Below are 19,607 nucleotides of genomic sequence, written 5' to 3' on the forward strand. Positions count from 1 at the left end.
TTTGTATTAGGGATGTGTACTGATGCCCATGTTATTAAGTCTTTTTAATTTGAAGTTTAGGAGGGGGAGGCAACCCCATCAAAGTATCGGGGTAATGGCTTACCCTAAAATTTAGCAGAGTGCGAGTAGCAGCAGCAGCGTGGAGCTGGAAATTGTTTCAGCTTGGAGTTAGGAACAAAAATGAGCACTCACGGTCTTTGGTCAGTAAGAAACTTTACTGACACTAAATAAATTACTGGTCATATTTACAGTTCCTTCACCAACAGTACAGCAATAATAACGTGACAATAACCTGGCAATATCCTGACAATAACTGACAATATCCTGACAACAAGAAGCCTTACAACATGGACTTCTTAAATACACTTTTCTCCTTGGCCCAATTAACCAATAGTCTCTTCTTCATGTACTCGTGTCGCACGTAGGCCAGGGAAGAATCTGCTTCAAACTGGACTTCTCCTGGCAGTGACAATCGAGCCAAGGACACCTTTTTAACTCTTTAGAGTCCTTTTCTTTCTGTGGGTAAAAACCTAACCCCAAAACAAAGACCAGTAAGTTTATTTATTTTATTTATTTATTATATTTTTATACCGCCCAATGGCTGAAACTGTCTGGGCGGTTTCCATCTATAGTAGTTGGTTTCCCAACCCACAGTGCCTCCATCTTGTCGGGATAAAGTTTCGTCTTGTTCACCCTCACCCATCCCAAAACAACCTGCAGACACTGGCTCCAGAGTTCCCCAGCCTCCCTGGGATATGCAGTTGGAAACGAGAGGTAGAGCTGAGCATCACCTGCATTTTGAGCTCCATCAGATGGGGGGATATCACATTTCCCTACTGTCGCTTTTCTGCCCCCGCTTTCGTTTCTGGTTACTTCCTCTTTTGAAAGAGGAAGTAAACAACGTGCCCGTTCACTTGGCCATTCTGATCATGCTGCTTCTCCTGCACATAGGCCGAGATAGCGGCAAGTTCTGCTTTAAAAATATATTGGACTTAATGAGGTGTGTTTTGTCACGTGAGGAAGGCTAGAAGGGGCGTGAGGCAGACAACGTCATGGTAGGAACCCACAAAAACTCATGAGTATCCTGTAATGAACGTGCAATAAATCGCTCATCTGATGGAGGTTGCATATTTTCCCCTCCACCAATCCTGGCTCCTAGTTTGGATTCTTTAGGCGGGGAGGGAAGAGATGTTTGCACCACTCTTGAACTTTTGGGTCTTGCAAGCGACTGTGTGCATGACTATATATGGCTGCGATGGGTTCCTGAGGTCACGGGGGCGCCCGTGCTGCTCCAGGGGGCGGCTGCCTTCCTGCCGCGGGGTTGCTCTGCGGAATACCTCTGGGGGCTAAATGCCTCATGGGGAGCAGAATTTGCAGCTAGCCAACAGGAAGGGAGGGTGATGTGTGCCTCTCACTGCATCATTTTGGACACCTTTATCATGTCTCCTCTTAGTCTCCTATAAATCCCAAGGGCAAGTATGGTTTCCCTATGGGCAAGTGCCGTCCTTTGTTTTAATATGACCCTTTATTTCAGGGAAAGAGGTATTTGAACCACTACGGGGCGGAGGGGGGTTCATGAGGTCACGGTGTTGCTGTACCACCGGCGTCCTGTGCTGCTCCAGGGGGCTGCTCAGAGGAATACCTCTGGGGGCTAAAGGGCCTCAAGGGGAGCAGAATTTGCAGCCAGCCAACAGGAAGGGTGTGTGTGCGTCTCTCTCCCTGCAATGCGCTTAGTGGAGCAGCGAGAAAGCCGGGCTCCCCAACAGAGCTTCCAGGGAGCAGGGGCGCCTTCGACCCCTGTAATTGCGCCTACAAGGCCTCCTTGCTCACTTCCTGGCTGCTCTTATCTTTTCAACTGGACTCTTCTATCCTTTTACGTCTATGTTTCTTTGCCGTTTCAACACGCCCCCTTGCTCTCTGCTTGGCCACAGGCGTGGTTTACACCCGCGTGTTCCTACTCGCCCCTTTAGGCCCGCGAGGACGGGGCGTGAGCGGTGGAGTCTGCGTGGAAGGGGCAGGTAAGGAGAGGTCTCGGGAATGCGAGCCTTCGGGGACACCTGCGCGGCTGCATTGGCAGGGAAAGGCGGGATGGGGCTCTGCTTTCCCGGCCGGAGAGGCGAGCCCAGGCGGGGAGAGGAGAGGAGAGGGGAGGGGGCATTGCCTGCCTGCCTGCGCGCTCCCCGCCCTCTGTGGCGAGGGGGCAGGGTTGAGCCGAGCGCCCGGCTGGATCGGGAAAGCCGGCGGTCCCCTTCCCCGCCCCCCAGGCCGGACCCACTCGGACGCCTGGGTTGCGAGTGCTTGCGAGGGCTCAGCCGACACTCGCAGGAGCCCCCTGCAAAATGGCGCATTTCCCCCTTTTCCCCGCTTCAGTGGCGGCAGCCGTTGTCGTTGCGAAAGGAGGGAAGGCGCGGCTTCCGGAGCCTCCCAAGGCCCCTCCAGTACAGGCGAGGGCAGGCTGCGGTAGCCGGAGAGGGCAGGGCAGGGTCGGCGCCAGACTCTTTTGCGCCCTAGGCAAGGCGAGCTACTTGCGCCCCCCTCCCAAAATTGCCAACTTCGATTCAGCTGTTCAAGAAGAGTTTCTGAACTATTATATTTCCCTTTTATTATGTTTTTTTCTTAAAACACCTAATTCGTTTAAAAATGCCCTAATAATGGTTTTAAAAGACCGCCCTGTGTGCTGCTGAGCAGAGAATTTGTAATGAGGTCAGGGAGAGAGGCTTCTGGGGTGAATACAGGGAGGAAGAGGGGTGGTTGCGAGCCTAGCATAAGAGAGGGCTGGCTGGCAAGATTTGGAGAACTTGGGGGGATGTAGGAGATCTGGAACTAGGGATGTCTCTGAAGGCTGCGAAGGGTGTATTGGCAGAAGACAGGAGAGGAAGGAGAAAAGAGAGGATGGGAAACTGTTTGAAACCTATATATGTAGTGTGTCTTGGGCCCTAACAGTTGTCACTATTGTTATAAACCATTTTAAACTGAGAGGGTGAGTAGCACAGGGCTCAGTCCTGGGCCCAGTGCTCTTCAACATTTTTATTAATGATTTGCAGATGAATTGGGTGGGATAGCTAATACCCTGCATTGAGCAGGGGGTTGGACTCAACGGCCTTGTAGGCCCCTTCCAACTCTGCTATTCTATGATTCTATGATTCATAAAAAAATTCAAAGTGATCTTGATAGGCTGGAGTGCTGGGCTGAAAACAACAGAATGAAATTTAATAGGGATCAATGCCAATTTCTACACCTATGAAAAAGAAACCAAATGCACAGTTACAAGATGGGGGATACTTGGCTCAGCAACACTACAAGCAAGAAAAATCTTGGAATTGTACATCACAAGCTGAATATGAGCCGACAGTGTGATGTGGCTGCAAAAAAAGCAAATGCTATTTTGGGCTGTATAGCTTCCAAATCATGTATAGCTTCCAAATCATGCGAGGTACTGGTTCCCCACTATTTAGCACTGGTTAGGCCTCAACTTGAGTATTGCATCCGGTTCTGGGTGGCAAACAAGCTAGAGGGGGTTCAGAGGAGGGCAATGAGGATGATCAGGGGTCTGGAAACAAAGCCCTATGAAGAGAGACTGAAAGAACTGGGCGTGTTTAGCCTGGAGAAGAGAAGATTGAGGGGGAGACATGATAGCACTCTTTAAGGACTTAAAAGGTTGTCACACAGAGGAGGGCCAGGATCTCTTCTCGATCATCCGAGTGCAGGACATGGAATAATGGGCTCAAGTGACAGGAAGCCAGATTCCGGCTGGACATCAGGAAAAACTTCCTGACTATTAGAGCACTACAGCAATGGAACCAATGATCTAGGGTGGTTGTTGGCTCTCCCACACTAAAGGCGATCAAGAGGCAGCTGGACAAACATCTGTCAGGGATGCTTTAAGGCAGGGGTTGGACTTGATGGCCTTATAGACCCCTTCCAACTCTATTCTATGAAAGCAGTAGTGTAGATCCTGCCTGAGACACCTGGTCCCTGGACACCTAGGAAACCCAATGCATATTGTTTAGTATCTAAATTATAGCCATCTCTGGTCAGGGCTGGCAAGAGACATTTTGTTGCCCAAAGCGGAATAGCAAACGACATGACCTCCATCCCAAAGTCACAGTGCATAAGTCAGTCAAGTCATTTTGGCACTTGAGGCCAGTGGACAACGGCTTATTATGCCATAATAAAGTTGTGAGTCTTCCAGATGTCACAGGATACTTTATGGCTTTTAAACACAAAAGAAGAAGAGGACTGTACCACAACCTGGCCTTGTGGGTCATGTAACCAGCAGGTGTCGAGGAAATCAAGCTGTGCGGTTCTTTTATCTGTGCCCACAGGTATAGGAAATATATGCTTTGTCCTTTTCATTATAAATCATGAGATCCATGCTTTCAGTGTAACTAACAGATATTAAGACTGCATCTAACTGTTGAACATCTAGCTGTTGAACTGACACGTCACGTTGTCACACAGTTGTGTTTTGATGAAAACAGAGGGTAGAGTGAAATATTTTCGGAGCTACCTAACCACAAAAGGAAACAGGTACAGGTTTCAATACTTCTATGCATAGTTTTTCTAGTTTTTAGTCTTAGAATTATTTGCACTTTGTACATGCATAAGTGCCTTGTCTATCATTGGTTACTGTATTGCAAAATTGTATTATGATTGGTGGGAATGTTATGTCGTTGTTTCTAAGGGGAACTGGCCCTATAAGTATATTAGCTTTGCCTGCAATTAGTGGGCAGTCCGTCAGATCCTCTAGGGTTTGCCACCTTGCAGCACTGCAGGCTGCTCGTAATAAATCTTTTCTAAGATGAGAGAAATTGTGTCTTGAGAGTCTTTGACCGCCACTCAGCAAACCAAGGGAACCTGCCCTTTTGGGTTCCACCACACAGGTACAGTCCAGAAAGGAAATCCAGACACAAGCAATTCAAGCCAAACCACACTACATACCCACGTATTATTTTGCCCTAGTCCAAACATTGGTGCTCCCATCCCTTTTTGCTGCAATGCCACTTCTGCCCCCTTGACCCAGATAAGGGGCCTGGACAGCTTGGAAGAAGCAACAGGAAAAGAAGGACTCTGGCACTCCATTGAATACGTCAGCAGCCCGTCCTCCTGCTCCTCTCCTTGCCAGGAGCCTCATTGCCTATAATGGCAAAGTATAGCAATTGCCTGGGCAACGCTCTCGCATAATCAGGTAGTAGCTTACAATGGTGGTGTTAAGCAATTTTAGAAACCAGATGTAATAGTCTTATTACTGTGGCACCCTGGCTGTGGAATGAGCTCCCCAGAGAGGTCCGCCTGGCGCCTACACTGTACTCCTTTCGTCGCCAGCTGAAGACCTTTTTATTCTCTCAGTATTTTAATACTTAATTTTAACTTAAATTTAAATTTTACTGTTCTAACTCTGTATTTTAATCTTATATCAATTTTTGCTGCATGGTTTTATGCTGGTGGTGCTTTTTATACTGTATTTTGTATTTGTGTTTTTAGACTGTTGGTTGTTTTATTATGGTTTTAATTTTTGTGAACCGCCCAGAGAGCTTCGGCTATTGGGCGGTATAAAAATGTAATAAATAAATAAATAAATAAAATGATAGGCCCCTTTATGTTTTAAAATGCATTGCTTCAGTTCAAATGGCAGATATATCTTCCACACTGACAGCTGCTACATTCCTGATATGAATGTATGATTCAACACATGTGAGGAGTTTCACATTTTAAACTCATTTAAGGTGCAAGCCTATGCATATTTAGACAGAAAAAATGTCCTACAATTCTCAGCATACCCCAGCCAGCCATGCTGGCTAGGGGAATTCTAGGAGTTAAAGGACTTTTTTCTGTCTGGAAAGGAAAGGAACCTCAGTAAGCACTGAGTCATTAAGCACTGAGTCATTACTGACTCTTGGAGGGACGCCAGCTTTCGCTGATGTTTTCTTGGCAGGCCTTATAGTGGGGTGGTTTGCCGTTGCCTTCCCCAGTCGCGGTTACCTTTCCCCCAGCTAACTGGGTACTCATTTTACCGACCTCAGGAGGATGGAAGGCTGAGTCGACCCGAGCCGGCTGCCTGAAACCAGCTTCCGCTGGGATCGAACTCAGGCCGTGGGGAGAGTTTCAGCTGCAGAAACTGCTGCTTTACCGCTCTGTGCCACATGAGGCTCATTTTTTCTGTCTAAACATGCACAAAATTGTGCCTTTAACTTATCATGTCACAGTAGCATGAATTCAGGAATCAAATAGGATTTCCTTCTTCAGTGGAACACTCTTACTTAGGAGTAAGCACCATTTTGATATAGGAAAGGGTAATATATTTTAATTAAAATTTAAAAATAACTTTCTTTCACCTGGTACAGAGTTTTCCTATGGAAAACCTGGCTGGTTCACTGTTATAATTATTTGATTGGGACTGAAGAAGAGGGGCACTAATTTTGCTGTACTTATTGTCTTTAAATGTGGTTAAATATCCTATTTCCACAATTCCTTTTCTTCTGTCTTTTCTTCACCCTCTCTTTGTTTTCAGGTTGAATCCTATGCACTTTTACCTCAGAGTAAGTTCTATTGATCTGTGGGGCTTCCTTCTGAGTAGACATAGTTAGGATTGTGCTGCAGCTCTGTTTTTAAAGTGACACAAGATACACACATACCATGTTTACCAAAGGAACGGCTTGAAAAAAAGGGTGTTGGACACCCAAAAAGAAGCAAGGGCAGATAGGAATTGTTTTAGCAAGCAGTTCTCTCTCTCTCCCTCCCCCCTTTCTTTTCTCTTCCTGGAGTCCAGACTCGGGTGGGCAGTGGGGCAGCGGTGAGGAGAGAAGGCACGTATAGGGTGACCCTATGAAAAGGAGGACAGGGCTCCTGCATCTTTAACAGTTGTATTGAAAAGGGAATTTCTGCAGGTGTCCTTTGTATATATGGAGAACCTGGTGAAATTTCCTCTTCATCGCAACAGTTAAAGCTGCAGGTGCCCTGCCCTCTTTCAAAACTGGTCACTCTAGTATAGCTCCTGCACCTTTAACTGTTGTGATGAAGAGGGAATTTCACCAGGTTCTCCGTATATACAAATGACACCTGCTGAATTTCCCTTTTCTATGCAACTGTTAAAGATACAGGAGCTCTGTCCTCCTTTCCAGATGGTCACCCTACGTAAACATACAGCTCCACTCTCTCTTTCTCCCAAACATTACAGTGCCTGCAGGGCTGATGACGCGAGGAGGGCAGCTGCTCCAAAGGGTTGAGGGCCCCAATCTGCAGCTTGGGGCAATCTTACTCCTTACAGAAACAGCCCCGCTCCTCACCTGGTGGGCCAGCCTGCCTGCCTACCTGCCTGGGCACTCTGCCTCCCGCCTCCCCTCCTCCGTGGCTGCTGCTCCCACCTTGTTCAGCAACTGTCACGAGAGGTCAGGCAGAGCAGCTTGGAGCACCGGTGAAAAAACCCTGAGTAGGAGCAGGGTGGAGAGAGCAACTGAATTTGCTGCTCTTTCCTGCTCCGTTCCAGCGCCTCTGTGCCCTAGGCCGCTGCCTTATTGGCCTAGCGCCAGCCCTGGCAAGGGGGAGAAAGAGAAGTGCCTCCTTTCCACGCTTCCTCCAAGTGCTTCTCCTGCCCCCTGACTCTGAAGCCCCCCTGTGCTTCCCTTCCTTTGCCTTCCCTCCGTACCGCAAACTCTTATTCTTTCCTGCAAGTGCTCGCAGGCAGCATCGGTGACAGGGTGAGGACCCCTGCCTCCCTCCCTCCCCCTCAAAGCCTGGCACAGGTGGCTTCACACACCCCTCTCTCCAACCCTTTCCTTTGGGTGTTGGGAGGTGCTGTTGCTTCTCCACTCTGCCCTTCGGTTTCTTTCTTTTTCCTCCAAGGAAGCCAAGGTGGTGTGTATAATCCCCCTCCTCCCCATTTTAGCCTCACAACAACCCTGTGAGGTAGATTCAGGGGTCTGGAAACAAAGTCCTGTGAGGAGAAATGGGAAGAACTGGGTATGTTTAGCTTTGAGAAGACAAAATGGGGAGACATGATAGCTCTCTCCAAGGACCTGAAAGGTTGTCACACAGAGGAGGGCCAAGATCACTTCTTGATCCTCCCAGAGTGTAGGACAGGGAATAATGGGCTCAAATTACAGGAAGCCAGATTCCGGCTGGACATCAGGAAAAACTTCCTGACTGGTAGAGCAGCATGACAATGGAACCAATGACCTAGGGAGGTGGTGGGCTCTCCCACATGACGCAGCTGGACACCAGTCCATGAGGGATGCTTTAAGGTGGATTCCTGTATTGAGCAGGGGGTTGGACTCGATGGCCTCATAGGGTTTCTGGGCTGCTTTTCTTCAATACGGACTATTGCCTGGAACTGGATCTTGGAACCTGGTTTCTGTGGACATTTTTATAGTTTATTACATCCCTGCTATGGAGTTATTTGTGATTGGGGAGTTTGGTCATTTTGCTCATTCCAAAATGGCTGTCCCGGGCTATTTCAAGGTTCCTCCTTTTTGCCCTTTTTGAAGATAGGGCCAATGTTAGCCCTCCTCCAGTCGTCCGGCACCTCACCCGTCTTCCATGATTTTGCAAAGATAATAGACAGTGGTTCTGAGGGTTCTTCTGCTAGCTCCTTCATTACTCTAGGATGCAGTTCCTTGAGCCCTGGAGATTTGAACTTGTTCAAAGAAATTAGGGGTTCTTTGACCATTTGTTTATCAATCTGAAACTGCAATCACTTTCTCCAGTGGGGTCATAGACCTGCTTTTGTGAAAAGACTGTGTCAAATTAGGAATTCAGCACTTTGGCACCCACCTATGTAATCGGGACCTGACAACAACAACCCTGTGAGGTAGGTTGGACTAAGAGTCTGTGACTGGCTAAAAGTCACCGAATGGGTTTCCATGGCTGAGCGGGGACTAGAAGCCGGATCTCCCAGATCTCAGTCCAACACTTTAGCCGCTACACCACACTGCCTATGTCAGCTAGTTGAGAATAAAAATGCCAGTATTATACGGCCTAATATACAACTCTTTGGTGCGACCACCCTTAGAATACTACGTACAGTCTGGTCACCACACCTAAAAAAGATATGGTAGAGCTGAAAAGAGTGGGAGGATGCTATTTCACCATGTCCTGCTTGTGGGTCCCTGGTCGCCAGCAGGCTGGCCACTTGCTTTGCATACTTGCTTCGGAGATGAAATGGTATTTTATTTTATTGTGTGTCTATCTGAATGTTTTGTTGTGCCAATACTGGACTGGGCTGATGGGAATTGCAGTTCACCCCCATTTCCAGAGCCACCCGTACAGGAGGTGCTTTCCCCCCTCAGCCTCCACCCAGGTTCCACATGTAGGAGGGGTTCAACCATCTAGGATGTCCTGCATGTAGTCCAGGAGCTGGAATGGTCCCCAAGACCAACGTGAGGAGAGTTCCCCCACCCCCACACACCTGAGTTATCAAATGTGCATAAAAATCCAAAATAAATCGAAAGGATTCTTCCCGACACCTTTCTCTCCTTCACAGGTGATGAAATACCGGTAATGCCTCACAAGTCACCCCTTCTTCATGGTGGAGGAGAAATGGTTCCTGTGCGACCAGATCAGGTAGGGGAAGAAAGCAATGAGGGGACGGACAGGGGGTGACCTGGGTTCCCCTCTCCCTTGCACCCCGGGAGTACAAGGGAGAATATCGGCCCGAAAGAATATCTTGCTTTCTCTTTGGTTTTGTCAAAGATGCCAACTTCAGAAGCTCTCAGTACTGTCAAGGGGGTGTAGAGGCCCCCAGGGTTAAACTGGTAGTGGTAGAGGCCCTGCTTTGCAAGCACCTCCAGGTAGTGAGGCTAGGAAAGCAGCTGCCAGTCAGTGTTGACAGTACTGGGCTAGAAGGATCAATGGCCTTTGGAGGATACTGACCATCATTCCAGACCCCTTCCAGTCTGGGTTTCAACCAGGGGTGCCTGTCTACATGCCCTATTTACGCTTCGGTGGCTGCGCAGTAGTGCTAAGTTTGTTGTTGTTGTTGTTATTATTATTATTATTATTATTATTATTATTATTATTATTTTATTTCTCACCCGCCTCTCTGATTGGATCGAGACGGGGAACAACAATAACCATTATTATTATTATTATTATTATTATTATTTATTTATATAGCACCATCAATGTACATGGTGCTGTACAGAGTAAAACAGTAAATAGCAAGACCCTGCCGCATAGGCTTACAATCTAATAAAATCATAGTAAAACAATAAGGAGGGGAAGAGAATGCAAACAGGTACAGGGAAGGGTAAGCAGGCACAGGGTAGGGAAAAACTAACAGTAGAAAAACACTCTATGCCATGCAGCCACCAAACTCACAGCCATCATAGGGCTTTTCCCTCAAGCTGTGAATTTAGAATAGCCTCGTGTGGCGCAGAGCGGTAAGCAGCAGTTTCTGCAGCTGAAACTCTCCCCACGGCCTGAGTTCGATCCCAGCGGAAGCTGGTTTCAGGCAGCCGGCTCAGGTCGACTCAGCCTTCCATCCTCCTGAGGTTGGTAAAATGAGTACCCAGTTAGCTGGGGGAAAGGTAAGCACGGCCGGGGAAGGCAACGGCAAACCACCCCGCTATAAGGCCTGCCAAGAAAACGTCAGCGAAAGCTGGCGTCCCTCCAAGAGTCAGTAATGACTCAGTGCTTGTATGAGAGGTTTCTTTCCCTTTTCCTGTGAATTTAGAAAGTTGAGGATTTAGCCCAACTTCTTTGCTTTGATATGAGGTCACATCCTTCCACCTTCTATCTACGGTGGTGTCTCTTTGGCGTTAAGTTGGGGTGGATCAGGACCACTGATCCATCACTGGAAGACTGAGGAGGCTGGGCCGAGTGCAGGGGGTCTGCCTGTTGAGCTGAATGGCCATGGGGAAGAACAAGGTCCCTCCCGCCACGAGGATTAGCTTTCCCCCCGCAAAAGCTGCAATGCTGCAGGGTTTTAAGTGAATGTCTGGGACGGGGCAGCACCGTGAAGATACCCCGCTAGGTCATGGGACCGAATTAGTCTTGGTTGGTCCCTCTGAAAGATCAGGTTCGTAGTCTGGGGCTTCTCCAAGACCCATCATGGTCACTGGTGGCCCAAATGGCCATAGTGGCTCTGAGTGGCTTTTCCCAGCTTCTAGAAGACTCGCAACATTGTCTGTGAGTAGAAACTGTATGATTTTCGTTCTCCTCCTGCTCCAGGGCTTGGTGCTCTTCAAAGAGGTGGCCGTGTATTTCACCAAGGAGGAGTGGTCTCTGCTGGATCCGAGCCAAAGGACTCTGCACGAGCGAGTTATGATGGAGAACTTTGCAAACGTGGCATATTTGGGTACGCTCTGCTTTTTCCATGGGTTGAGAAACCCAGCATGTTTACAAAGGCTAAAAAATGTTTAGCACATCTTAATAACTGTGGCGTGATTGAACACCCTTCAGGCTCCTATCCCAGTCCTGCAGGACTGTTCTGCAGATGGGGGAGGGAGGGTGAGATGGCGTCACAGGTTTTGTATAGATTTTCTCTTTTCCATCACAAGGAATTAATTTTTGTTCCTTGATTTGAGACTCCCATTTTCTTTCTATAGAGACCCGTGATGTGCCAGGGATCAAGGCAGAACATGGACAGGGAGTATTCTTAGAAAGAGCGAGTCCTGAAGAACGAAAAGAGTTGAGAAACCTAAATACTCATTTGAAAATCCACACAGGAGAGAAGCAACTGACATACTCAAAGTGCAGTAAAAGTTTCTATGATAAAGATACCCACAGAGAACATCTGAGAATACACACGGAGAAGAAACTAATTATGAGTCTGGAGTGCAGAAAGGCCTTCAGTTTGTGTGATGATCTTTCTTCACATCAAAGAATACACACAGGTGAGAAGCCATTCAGATGCCTGGTGTGTGGAAAGCGCTTCACTCAGAGTATACAGCTTACAGAACATCAACATATCCACGCAGGCGAGAAGCCATTTAAATGTCTGGTGTGTGGAAAGAGCTTCATTCAGAGTGGACAACTTACTTCACATCAAAGAATTCACACAGGAGAGAAGCCGTTTAAATGCCTGGAGTGTGGAAAGGCCTTCCGACGAAGTGATATGCTTTATACACATCAAAGACTTCACACGGGGGAGAAGCCATTTAAATGCCTGGAGTGTGGAAAGAGCTTCACTCAGAGTGGACAACTTACTGGACATCTAAGAATTCACACAGGAGAGAAGCCATTTAAATGCCTGGAGTGTGGGAACAGCTTCACTCAGAGTGGAGAACTTACTAAACATCAAAGAATTCACACAGGAGAGAAGCCATTTAAATGCCTGGAGTGTGGGAAGAGCTTCACTCAGAGTGGAGAACTTACTAAACATCAAAGAATTCACACAGGAGAGAAGCCATTTAAATGCCAGGAGTGTGGAAAGGCCTTCTCTCACAGTAGTTCAGTTATTTCACATCAAAGAGTTCACACAGATGAGAAGCCATTTAAATGCCAGGAGTGTGGAAAGGCCTTCCGTTGGAGTAATAAACTCTATATGCATCAAAGAATTCACACAGGAGAGAAGCCATTTAAATGCCTGGAGTGTGGAAAGCATTTCACTCAGAGTGGACAACTTACAGAACATCAACGTATCCACACAGGGGAAAAGCCAATGAAATGTCTGGAATGTGGAAAGTCTTTCCGTCACAGTGCTTCATTTAGCATTCATCAAAGAATTCACACAGGAGAGAAGCCATTTAAATGCCTGGAGTGTGGAAAGAGCTTCACTCAGAGTCAACATTGTACTAAACATCAAAGAATTCACACAGGAGAGAAGCCATTTAAATGCCTGGAGTGTGGGAAGAGTTTCACTCAGAGTGGAGAACTTACTAAACATCAAAGAATTCACACAGGAGAGAAGCCATTTAAATGCCTGGAGTGTGGGAAGAGTTTCACTCAGAGTGGACAACTTACTAGACATCAAAGAATTCACACAGGAGAGAAGCCATTTAAATGCCTGGAGTGTGGAAAGGCCTTCCGACGGAGTGATATGCTTTATACACATCAAAGAATTCACACGGGGAAGAAGCCTTTTAAATGCTTAGAGTGTGGAAAGGCCTTCAATCAGAGTAGTGATCTTACTTCACATCAAAGAATCCACACAGGGAAAGCCATGTAAATGCTTGCAGTGTGGGAAAGCTTTCAGTCCCATTATAGACCAAACTTCCTCTCCAAGCATTCGCACGGAAACAAAACCATTTAAATGCTTGCAGTGTGAGAAATCCTTCTGTGATAATTCTACATCAAAAAAATCACCCAGGAGATGAACCATGTCAATGCCTGGAGTGTGGAAAGAACTTCATTCAGAATGGACAACTTACTTTGCATCATAGAATTCACACACAGGACAAAGCAGAGTGTCATTGTGATTTAACGATGGGGAGTCAGAAATCCTTGCTGATGCACTGCAAACTACTCAGATCTTCCAGTAGATCCAGCCCACTTTCAAAGTCATCCGAATTGGTGGCCATCTCTACGTCTTGTGGAAGTGAATTCCATCGTTTTACTATGTGCTGTTTGAATCAGTCCTTCCTTTGATCTGTTCTGAATTTTCCACCGATCAGCTTCATAGGATGATACTGCATTCTTCTTCTTCTTATTATTATTATTATTTATTTATTTATTTATATAGCACCATCAATGTACATGGTGCTGTACAGAGTAAAACAGTAAATAGCAAGACTCTGCCGCATAGGCTTACATTCTAATAAAATCATAATGAAACAATAAGGAGGGGAAGAGAATGCAAACAGGCACAGGGTAGGGTAAGCAGGCACAGGGTAAATTTCCCCCTCCCCACGTTCTCCACACTGTGGATAATTTAGTACAACTCTATTATGCCTCCTCTTAACCGCCTTTCTTCCAAGCTAAACAATCCCAACTGTTGTAACCTTCCTTCATAGCAGAGATGCTCCAGCCCCTTAATCATTTTAATTGCCCTTTTCTGCACTTTTTCCAGCGCTATAATATTTTTTTTAGGTGTGGTGACCAGAACTGTACCCAGTATTCTAAGTGTGGTCGCACCGTGGATTTGCATAAAGGCTGTATGGTGCTGGTAGTTTTATTCTCAAGTGCTTTGGTTTGTTTATTCTTTATTGTGTTGGTTTGTTTATGTAATTTATACACCGCCCAACTTTCAGATGGCCTCGAGCAATTTTAAAACACACACAAAGCAATAATACAGTAACAGCCAAGGCAATTGACACAACAATAAATAGAACAATTTACTAACAGATTCAAAATATTAAAGTGATTATTAAGTATTTATTTTTATTTTTTATTTATTTATTGCATTTTTATACCGCCCAATAGCCGGAGCTCTCTGGGCGGTTACACGTTCCCCAACCAACTAGGATTGGAGTCTGCAGCATTCCTCTCCGTGGAAGGAGACCTCAGAGTCAGAGTCCTCAATTTAAGAATCAGAGCTAAAGGTTAAAAAGCCAGTGTGGAGTAGTGGTTAGGGTGTTGGCTTGGGACAGGGGAGAGGTAAGTTCTAGTCCCCACTCAGCCCGGAGGTCATTGGGTGCCTTTGGGCCCATCGCTGACTCTCAGCCTTCCCTACTTTGCAGGGTGGATGTGAGGATCAAATGATGATGAGGAGTCTCATACAAGTCACCTTGGGTTCCTTGCACCAAGTTGGCCCCATGCTGAAGACACATGAAACCACGGCTTTAACCATGGTGACTAAGGCAAAAAGCTATGGTTTATGGTGTCTTCTGAATGGGCCCATTGTCTCTCACTGTCATAGGCCTCTTGCCAATGAAATGGGTTCTGTTTGCTTGGGCTACTGTTTTATAACAGTTTAACATGGGATGGTGTAAAAGCCGGAATGGAATTGGCCAGAACAACCTCTTTATATATATTTTTTTTAAAAAAATGCCAAAAACAGTGGGATGTGTTAGAAACACTTGAGAACAATATTTCATGACTAAAATCCTTGCAATATTATATCACATATTCTTATTTCACATCAAAGAATTCACACAGGTGAGAAGCCGTTTAAATGCCTGGAGTGAGGAAAGGCCTTCCATTAGAGTAGTCATCTTCCTTCACATCAAAGAATTCACACAGGGGAGAAGCCATTTAAATGCCTGGAGTGCGGAAAAACCTTCTCTCAGAGTCATTTACTTATTTCACATCAAAGAATCCACATTGCGGAGAAGCCATTTAAATGCCTGGAGTGTGGAAAGGCTTTTGGTCAGAGGGATAAATTTACTGAACATCAAAGAATTCACACAGGGGTGCAGCCATTTAAATGCCTGGAGTGTGGAAAGGCCTTCTCTCTGAGTGATAAACTTTTACCCATCAACGAATACACACAGGGGTGAAGCTATTTCAACGCCTGGAGTGTGGAAAGCATTTCACTCAGAGCAGACGACTTACTGAACATCAAAGACTCTACACAGGGGAGAAGCCATTTAAATGCCTTGAGTTTGGAAAGGCTTTCCATTGGGGTGGTTCACTTACCTCTCATCATCATATCCTCACAGGGGAGAAACCTTTGGAATGTCTGGAATGTGGGAAGGCCTTAGAATCATAGAATAGCAGAATTGGAAGGGGCCTACAAGGCGATAGAGTCCAACCCCCTGCTCAATGCAGGAATCCACCCTAAAGCATCCCTGACAGATGCTTGTCTAGCTGCCTCTTGAAGGCCTCTAGAGTGGGAGAGCCCACAACCTCCCTAGGTAACTGATTCCATTGTCGCACTGCTCTAACGGTCAGGAAGTTTTTCCTGATGTCCAGCTGGAATCTGGCTTCCTTTAACTTGAGCCCATTATTCCGTGTCCTGCACTCTGGGAAGAACTTCCATTGCAGTTCTTCACTTTCCATCCGTCAAAGAATCCATACAGGGGAGAAGCCATTTAAATGCCTTGAGTGTGGAAATGCCTTCTGTTGCAGTGGTTCTCTTACCTCCCATCAAAGAATCCACACTGGTGAGAAGCGATTTAAGTGCCTGGAGTGTGGAAAGCATTTCACGAAGAGTAGTCATCTTACTTCACATCAAAGAATCCACACGGGACAAAGCAGAGTGACATTTTGTAATTAAACAACGGGGAGTCAGAAATCCTTGCAGATCTACTGCAAACTATTTTGTCCCTGGGAGGGGGAGCGGCCTGGATTCTAGCAGTGAGTGGGCCCATGCCCCAAAGTTTACGAGGCACTGAGCTGTGCCTCAAGCAAAGTAACTCAAACGATCAAGGGTCTGGAGCAACTCCCCTGCTAGGGAAGGTTACAACAGCTGGGATTGTTTATCTTGAAAAGTGGTGAGTAATGAACCTGCTCCCTCGTTTATCCCCAAGAGGAGAAGGAAGATCCTCTGAAACGGCATCGTTCTCTGGGAAAGGATTCCTTCCAGCTGGTGCTTAAGTCGTGTCAGGTTAGTCTGTCAGTCTTACCAATGAATAGATACCACCCTTGTTGGAATCTGGGCCAGTGCCAGACTATTTTGCGCCCTAGGCAAGGCGAGCTACTTGCACCCCACGCCAATTGCGCCAAAGTCCGAACGTGTGCGCCGAGTGGAGAGCTGGGACTGGCTCACTTCGATTTGGGACCGAGCCATCTGGAATTCACCGGGACTTACTTCCGTGCGAACGCAACCCGCTATGCAGCCTGACGTCCCAATCCCCTCCGCACGTTTACTCGGGGGAATAAGGCTTCCGAGTAAGGAGTCATAGGTGGATCAGGCCGCACTGGTGCCTCCCGGTGCAACGCTTTCTCGGATGCAAGTCCTGTTGATCCACGTGCGCAGGATCTGGAAGCAGGAGAGTTTGCCTTGCGAGGAGTCCACAAGTCCCTAGCTTTCCTGGGGGAAGGGAGAGGGAGTCCCGCTTGCCTGCCTGCCTGGACATCGCTGGCTGTTTGAGGAGAGAGGCAAGGCGACCCAGTACTCTTTCCTCAGGAGTAAGGCAGAGGCTGGCTTGGGCCAGGGTCGAGCTCACCACGTGATTTTTTTTCTTTTGGAGGCGGCCTTCCGGCTCTGGGAGGGCGGCTTCCGGGTGGCTGGAGCGGCTCTGGGAGGATGGCTTCTGGGCAGAAGTCTGAACGTGGAGGGCCCCCCCCCCCCGCGTCCCTGGCTTCGCTTCGGCTGGGTTGGCACGGGGCGCTATCTCGCCCACCCAGGCCCAGCTGAATCCTCGGGCTGGCCCAGGCGTGCTCACCTGGCGCCCCTCTTAGCTTGGCGCCCTAGGCGGCCGCCTAAGTGGCCTCTATGGTAGCACTGGCCCTGGTTGGAATGTAAAATCAAATGCAACATATTTTTTGCGCTGTCTTCTCAAACATAATCTTAATGTTATTGCTTTCCTGGGTGTCAAGACCCTCTATAGTCTACGTAACACGTTCTCTTTCGCCCCCTAGTGTCTGGAAGTGTGCGGAGCTGTTCCTATTAGCCAACAGCCTCCCCCTTCCCATTCCCTGCAGAAACCTCCAAGGCCGCTCCGTCTCCTATGGGTGGGCTGGCTTAGGGGACTTATCGGGGCAGGCACTCCTGACAGAGCGGGAAATCTTTGGGGTCACTTGATACTTTGTATAAGGTAGGGCTGAGGAATTTCAAGCCCAGGTCCCAATCCAGTCCTCTGGTGTTCCTCACCTGACCAGTGTTTGCGTGTGGATTTCTGGCTTTTGTGACACGCAGCCTGTCCGGGGACTTCATTGTGTGAGAGTTCATCCCCTCCAACTACTAGGTAAAACGACCTAAATTTATCTCTAGTTTAGTTAATATAAAGACAGCCTAGTAGAACCCTACTTTGGCTTTCCATCAACTGAGGAACTTTTGCTGTTTCCCATTTCTGGGCAGCCCAGATTTCCCCCTATTTTTCTTTCTAGGATGCTATATCATTTTTCTTTATCTCTTCCGTTTTATTTTGTGTTATTTTATATTGTTTTAGAGCCCTACTTCTTTTTCAGAGAGTCCTATAAGCTTCTGTCAAAGTTGTTCTATTCTTTTCTTTCTTCATATATTCCATATACAGTATTTTTTGCCAATCCTTCTTAAAATTATCTCTTTGCTTTATTCCTATTTGAAATTGTAACTCCTGTGTCAATTTTTTCACTAATTGCTGTTTCCCAAATTTTCCTTTTCCACACGCTTACTGTCAGCATCCTTGCCGTCTTCCAATTTTTTGCTATTAATTGTCTTGCAGCTGTCAGCATATATCCTATTAGCATTTTTTCCTCTTATCTTCTTCTTTTCTTTCTTTTTTATTTTTTATTTAATACTTCAAACATACATCCATACAATAAAACAATACTACATAATACATGAAATATTAGATAACATTATTCTAAACATGCCCAGTTCTTTCAGTCTCTGTTAAGTATCTCTGTTTAAGTATTTAAGTACTATTGTGATAAACAATGACGACCATGTGGCTCTATAAATATTGTTTTCCTTAGATCACCCCGAGGAAGGGCCCTTCGGGTCCGTCATGTATGGGATTTTGGTTTTTACTCTCAATTCCTTTTCTTTGTTTATTGTTTAGGTTCATTTATTAAATTTATATACCGCCCATGAACTGTTTTTAAATCATTAAAAACAGACAAACAGGCCAAAGCAATAATACAGTAGCAGCCAAAGCAATCAACACAACAATAAATACTTAAATCAGCATACGAAAACACTGCAGATGAAAAAGAACTATGGGACCTTAAAACAGCAGTGAGATGATTATATGTACAAGAATGGAAAGGTGCAATGTTGCCTACAACGGATGAATGGCTAGTGAAGATGGTGGAGTTGGCAGAGATGGCAAAACTTATGTCAATAATAAGTCAACATCTATATTTTTAACTGAATGGAAACCTCTTATAGACTTTTTTGCAGGGACTAGGAAAGATGATCTGTTTATCTGGATTCAATGATTAAGAAGATAATATTTAAGATAAACGAAAGAGGGGAATTAAATTTTTGTAATTATGGAGTAAGAGAAGATATGGCTATATATTTTTTGCTTTGTATGTTTTTTACGTGTTTTGTGTTTCTTATCCTCTGGTATTGTGTCTGTAAGTTGGTGTTGTATTGAAATAATAAAAAATTATACCCACAATTTTTTTCTTTATTAAAGCGATTGTTACGTTCTTAAGAACCAGAACTACAGGTTAAAAAGCCAGTGTGGAGTAGTGGTTAGCATGTTGGTCTGGGACATGGAAGAGCTGCGTTCTAGTCCCCACTCAGCCCTGAAGGTCATTGGGTGCCTTTGGGCCCATCGCTGAGTCTCAGGCTTCCCTACTTTACAAGTAGATGGATGTGAGGATCAAATACAGCACCATGTACAGCACCATGTACACTGATGGTGCTATATAAATAAATAATAATAATAATAATAAATAGTGAGGAGGAGTCTTGTACAAGACGTTCGGGGTTCTTTGCAAGAGGGGAAAAAGACACTCTAGCCATGGCACCACCCTGTCCCTCTGCTGCGGTGGACTCTTGCCAATGAAATGGGGTCTTCTGCACCTTTCTCTCTGCCTTGAAAGAAAGTTTGCTGGGCTACTGTTGTATAACACTTGAATACTATTATCTGTTAGGTGCCAGGAATTCACCGGGACTGTTCTAAACATGTGTTGCTGTTCTTGGAGTGAAAATGCTTTATTTATTTATTTATTACATTTTTATACCGCCCAAT

General features: G+C 46.2%; 1 protein-coding gene across 1 annotated transcript; it reads left to right on the plus strand.

Annotated features, from left to right (window-relative positions):
* Positions 1-1,939: 1,939 nt before the first annotated feature.
* Positions 1,940-13,540, plus strand: LOC134396377 (zinc finger protein 420-like). Its single transcript, XM_063122856.1, has 4 exons — positions 1,940-2,018; positions 9,479-9,558; positions 11,167-11,293; positions 11,544-13,540. The coding sequence occupies exons 2-4, from the start codon at positions 9,496-9,498 to the stop codon at positions 13,103-13,105; spliced, it is 1,752 nt and encodes a 583-aa protein (XP_062978926.1). The 5' UTR covers positions 1,940-2,018; positions 9,479-9,495; the 3' UTR covers positions 13,106-13,540.
* The last annotated feature ends 6,067 nt before the right edge of the window (positions 13,541-19,607 follow it).

The sequence above is a fragment of the Elgaria multicarinata genome, chromosome 3, assembly GCF_023053635.1.
Source record: "Elgaria multicarinata webbii isolate HBS135686 ecotype San Diego chromosome 3, rElgMul1.1.pri, whole genome shotgun sequence".
Taxonomy (NCBI): Eukaryota; Metazoa; Chordata; class Lepidosauria; order Squamata; family Anguidae; genus Elgaria; species Elgaria multicarinata.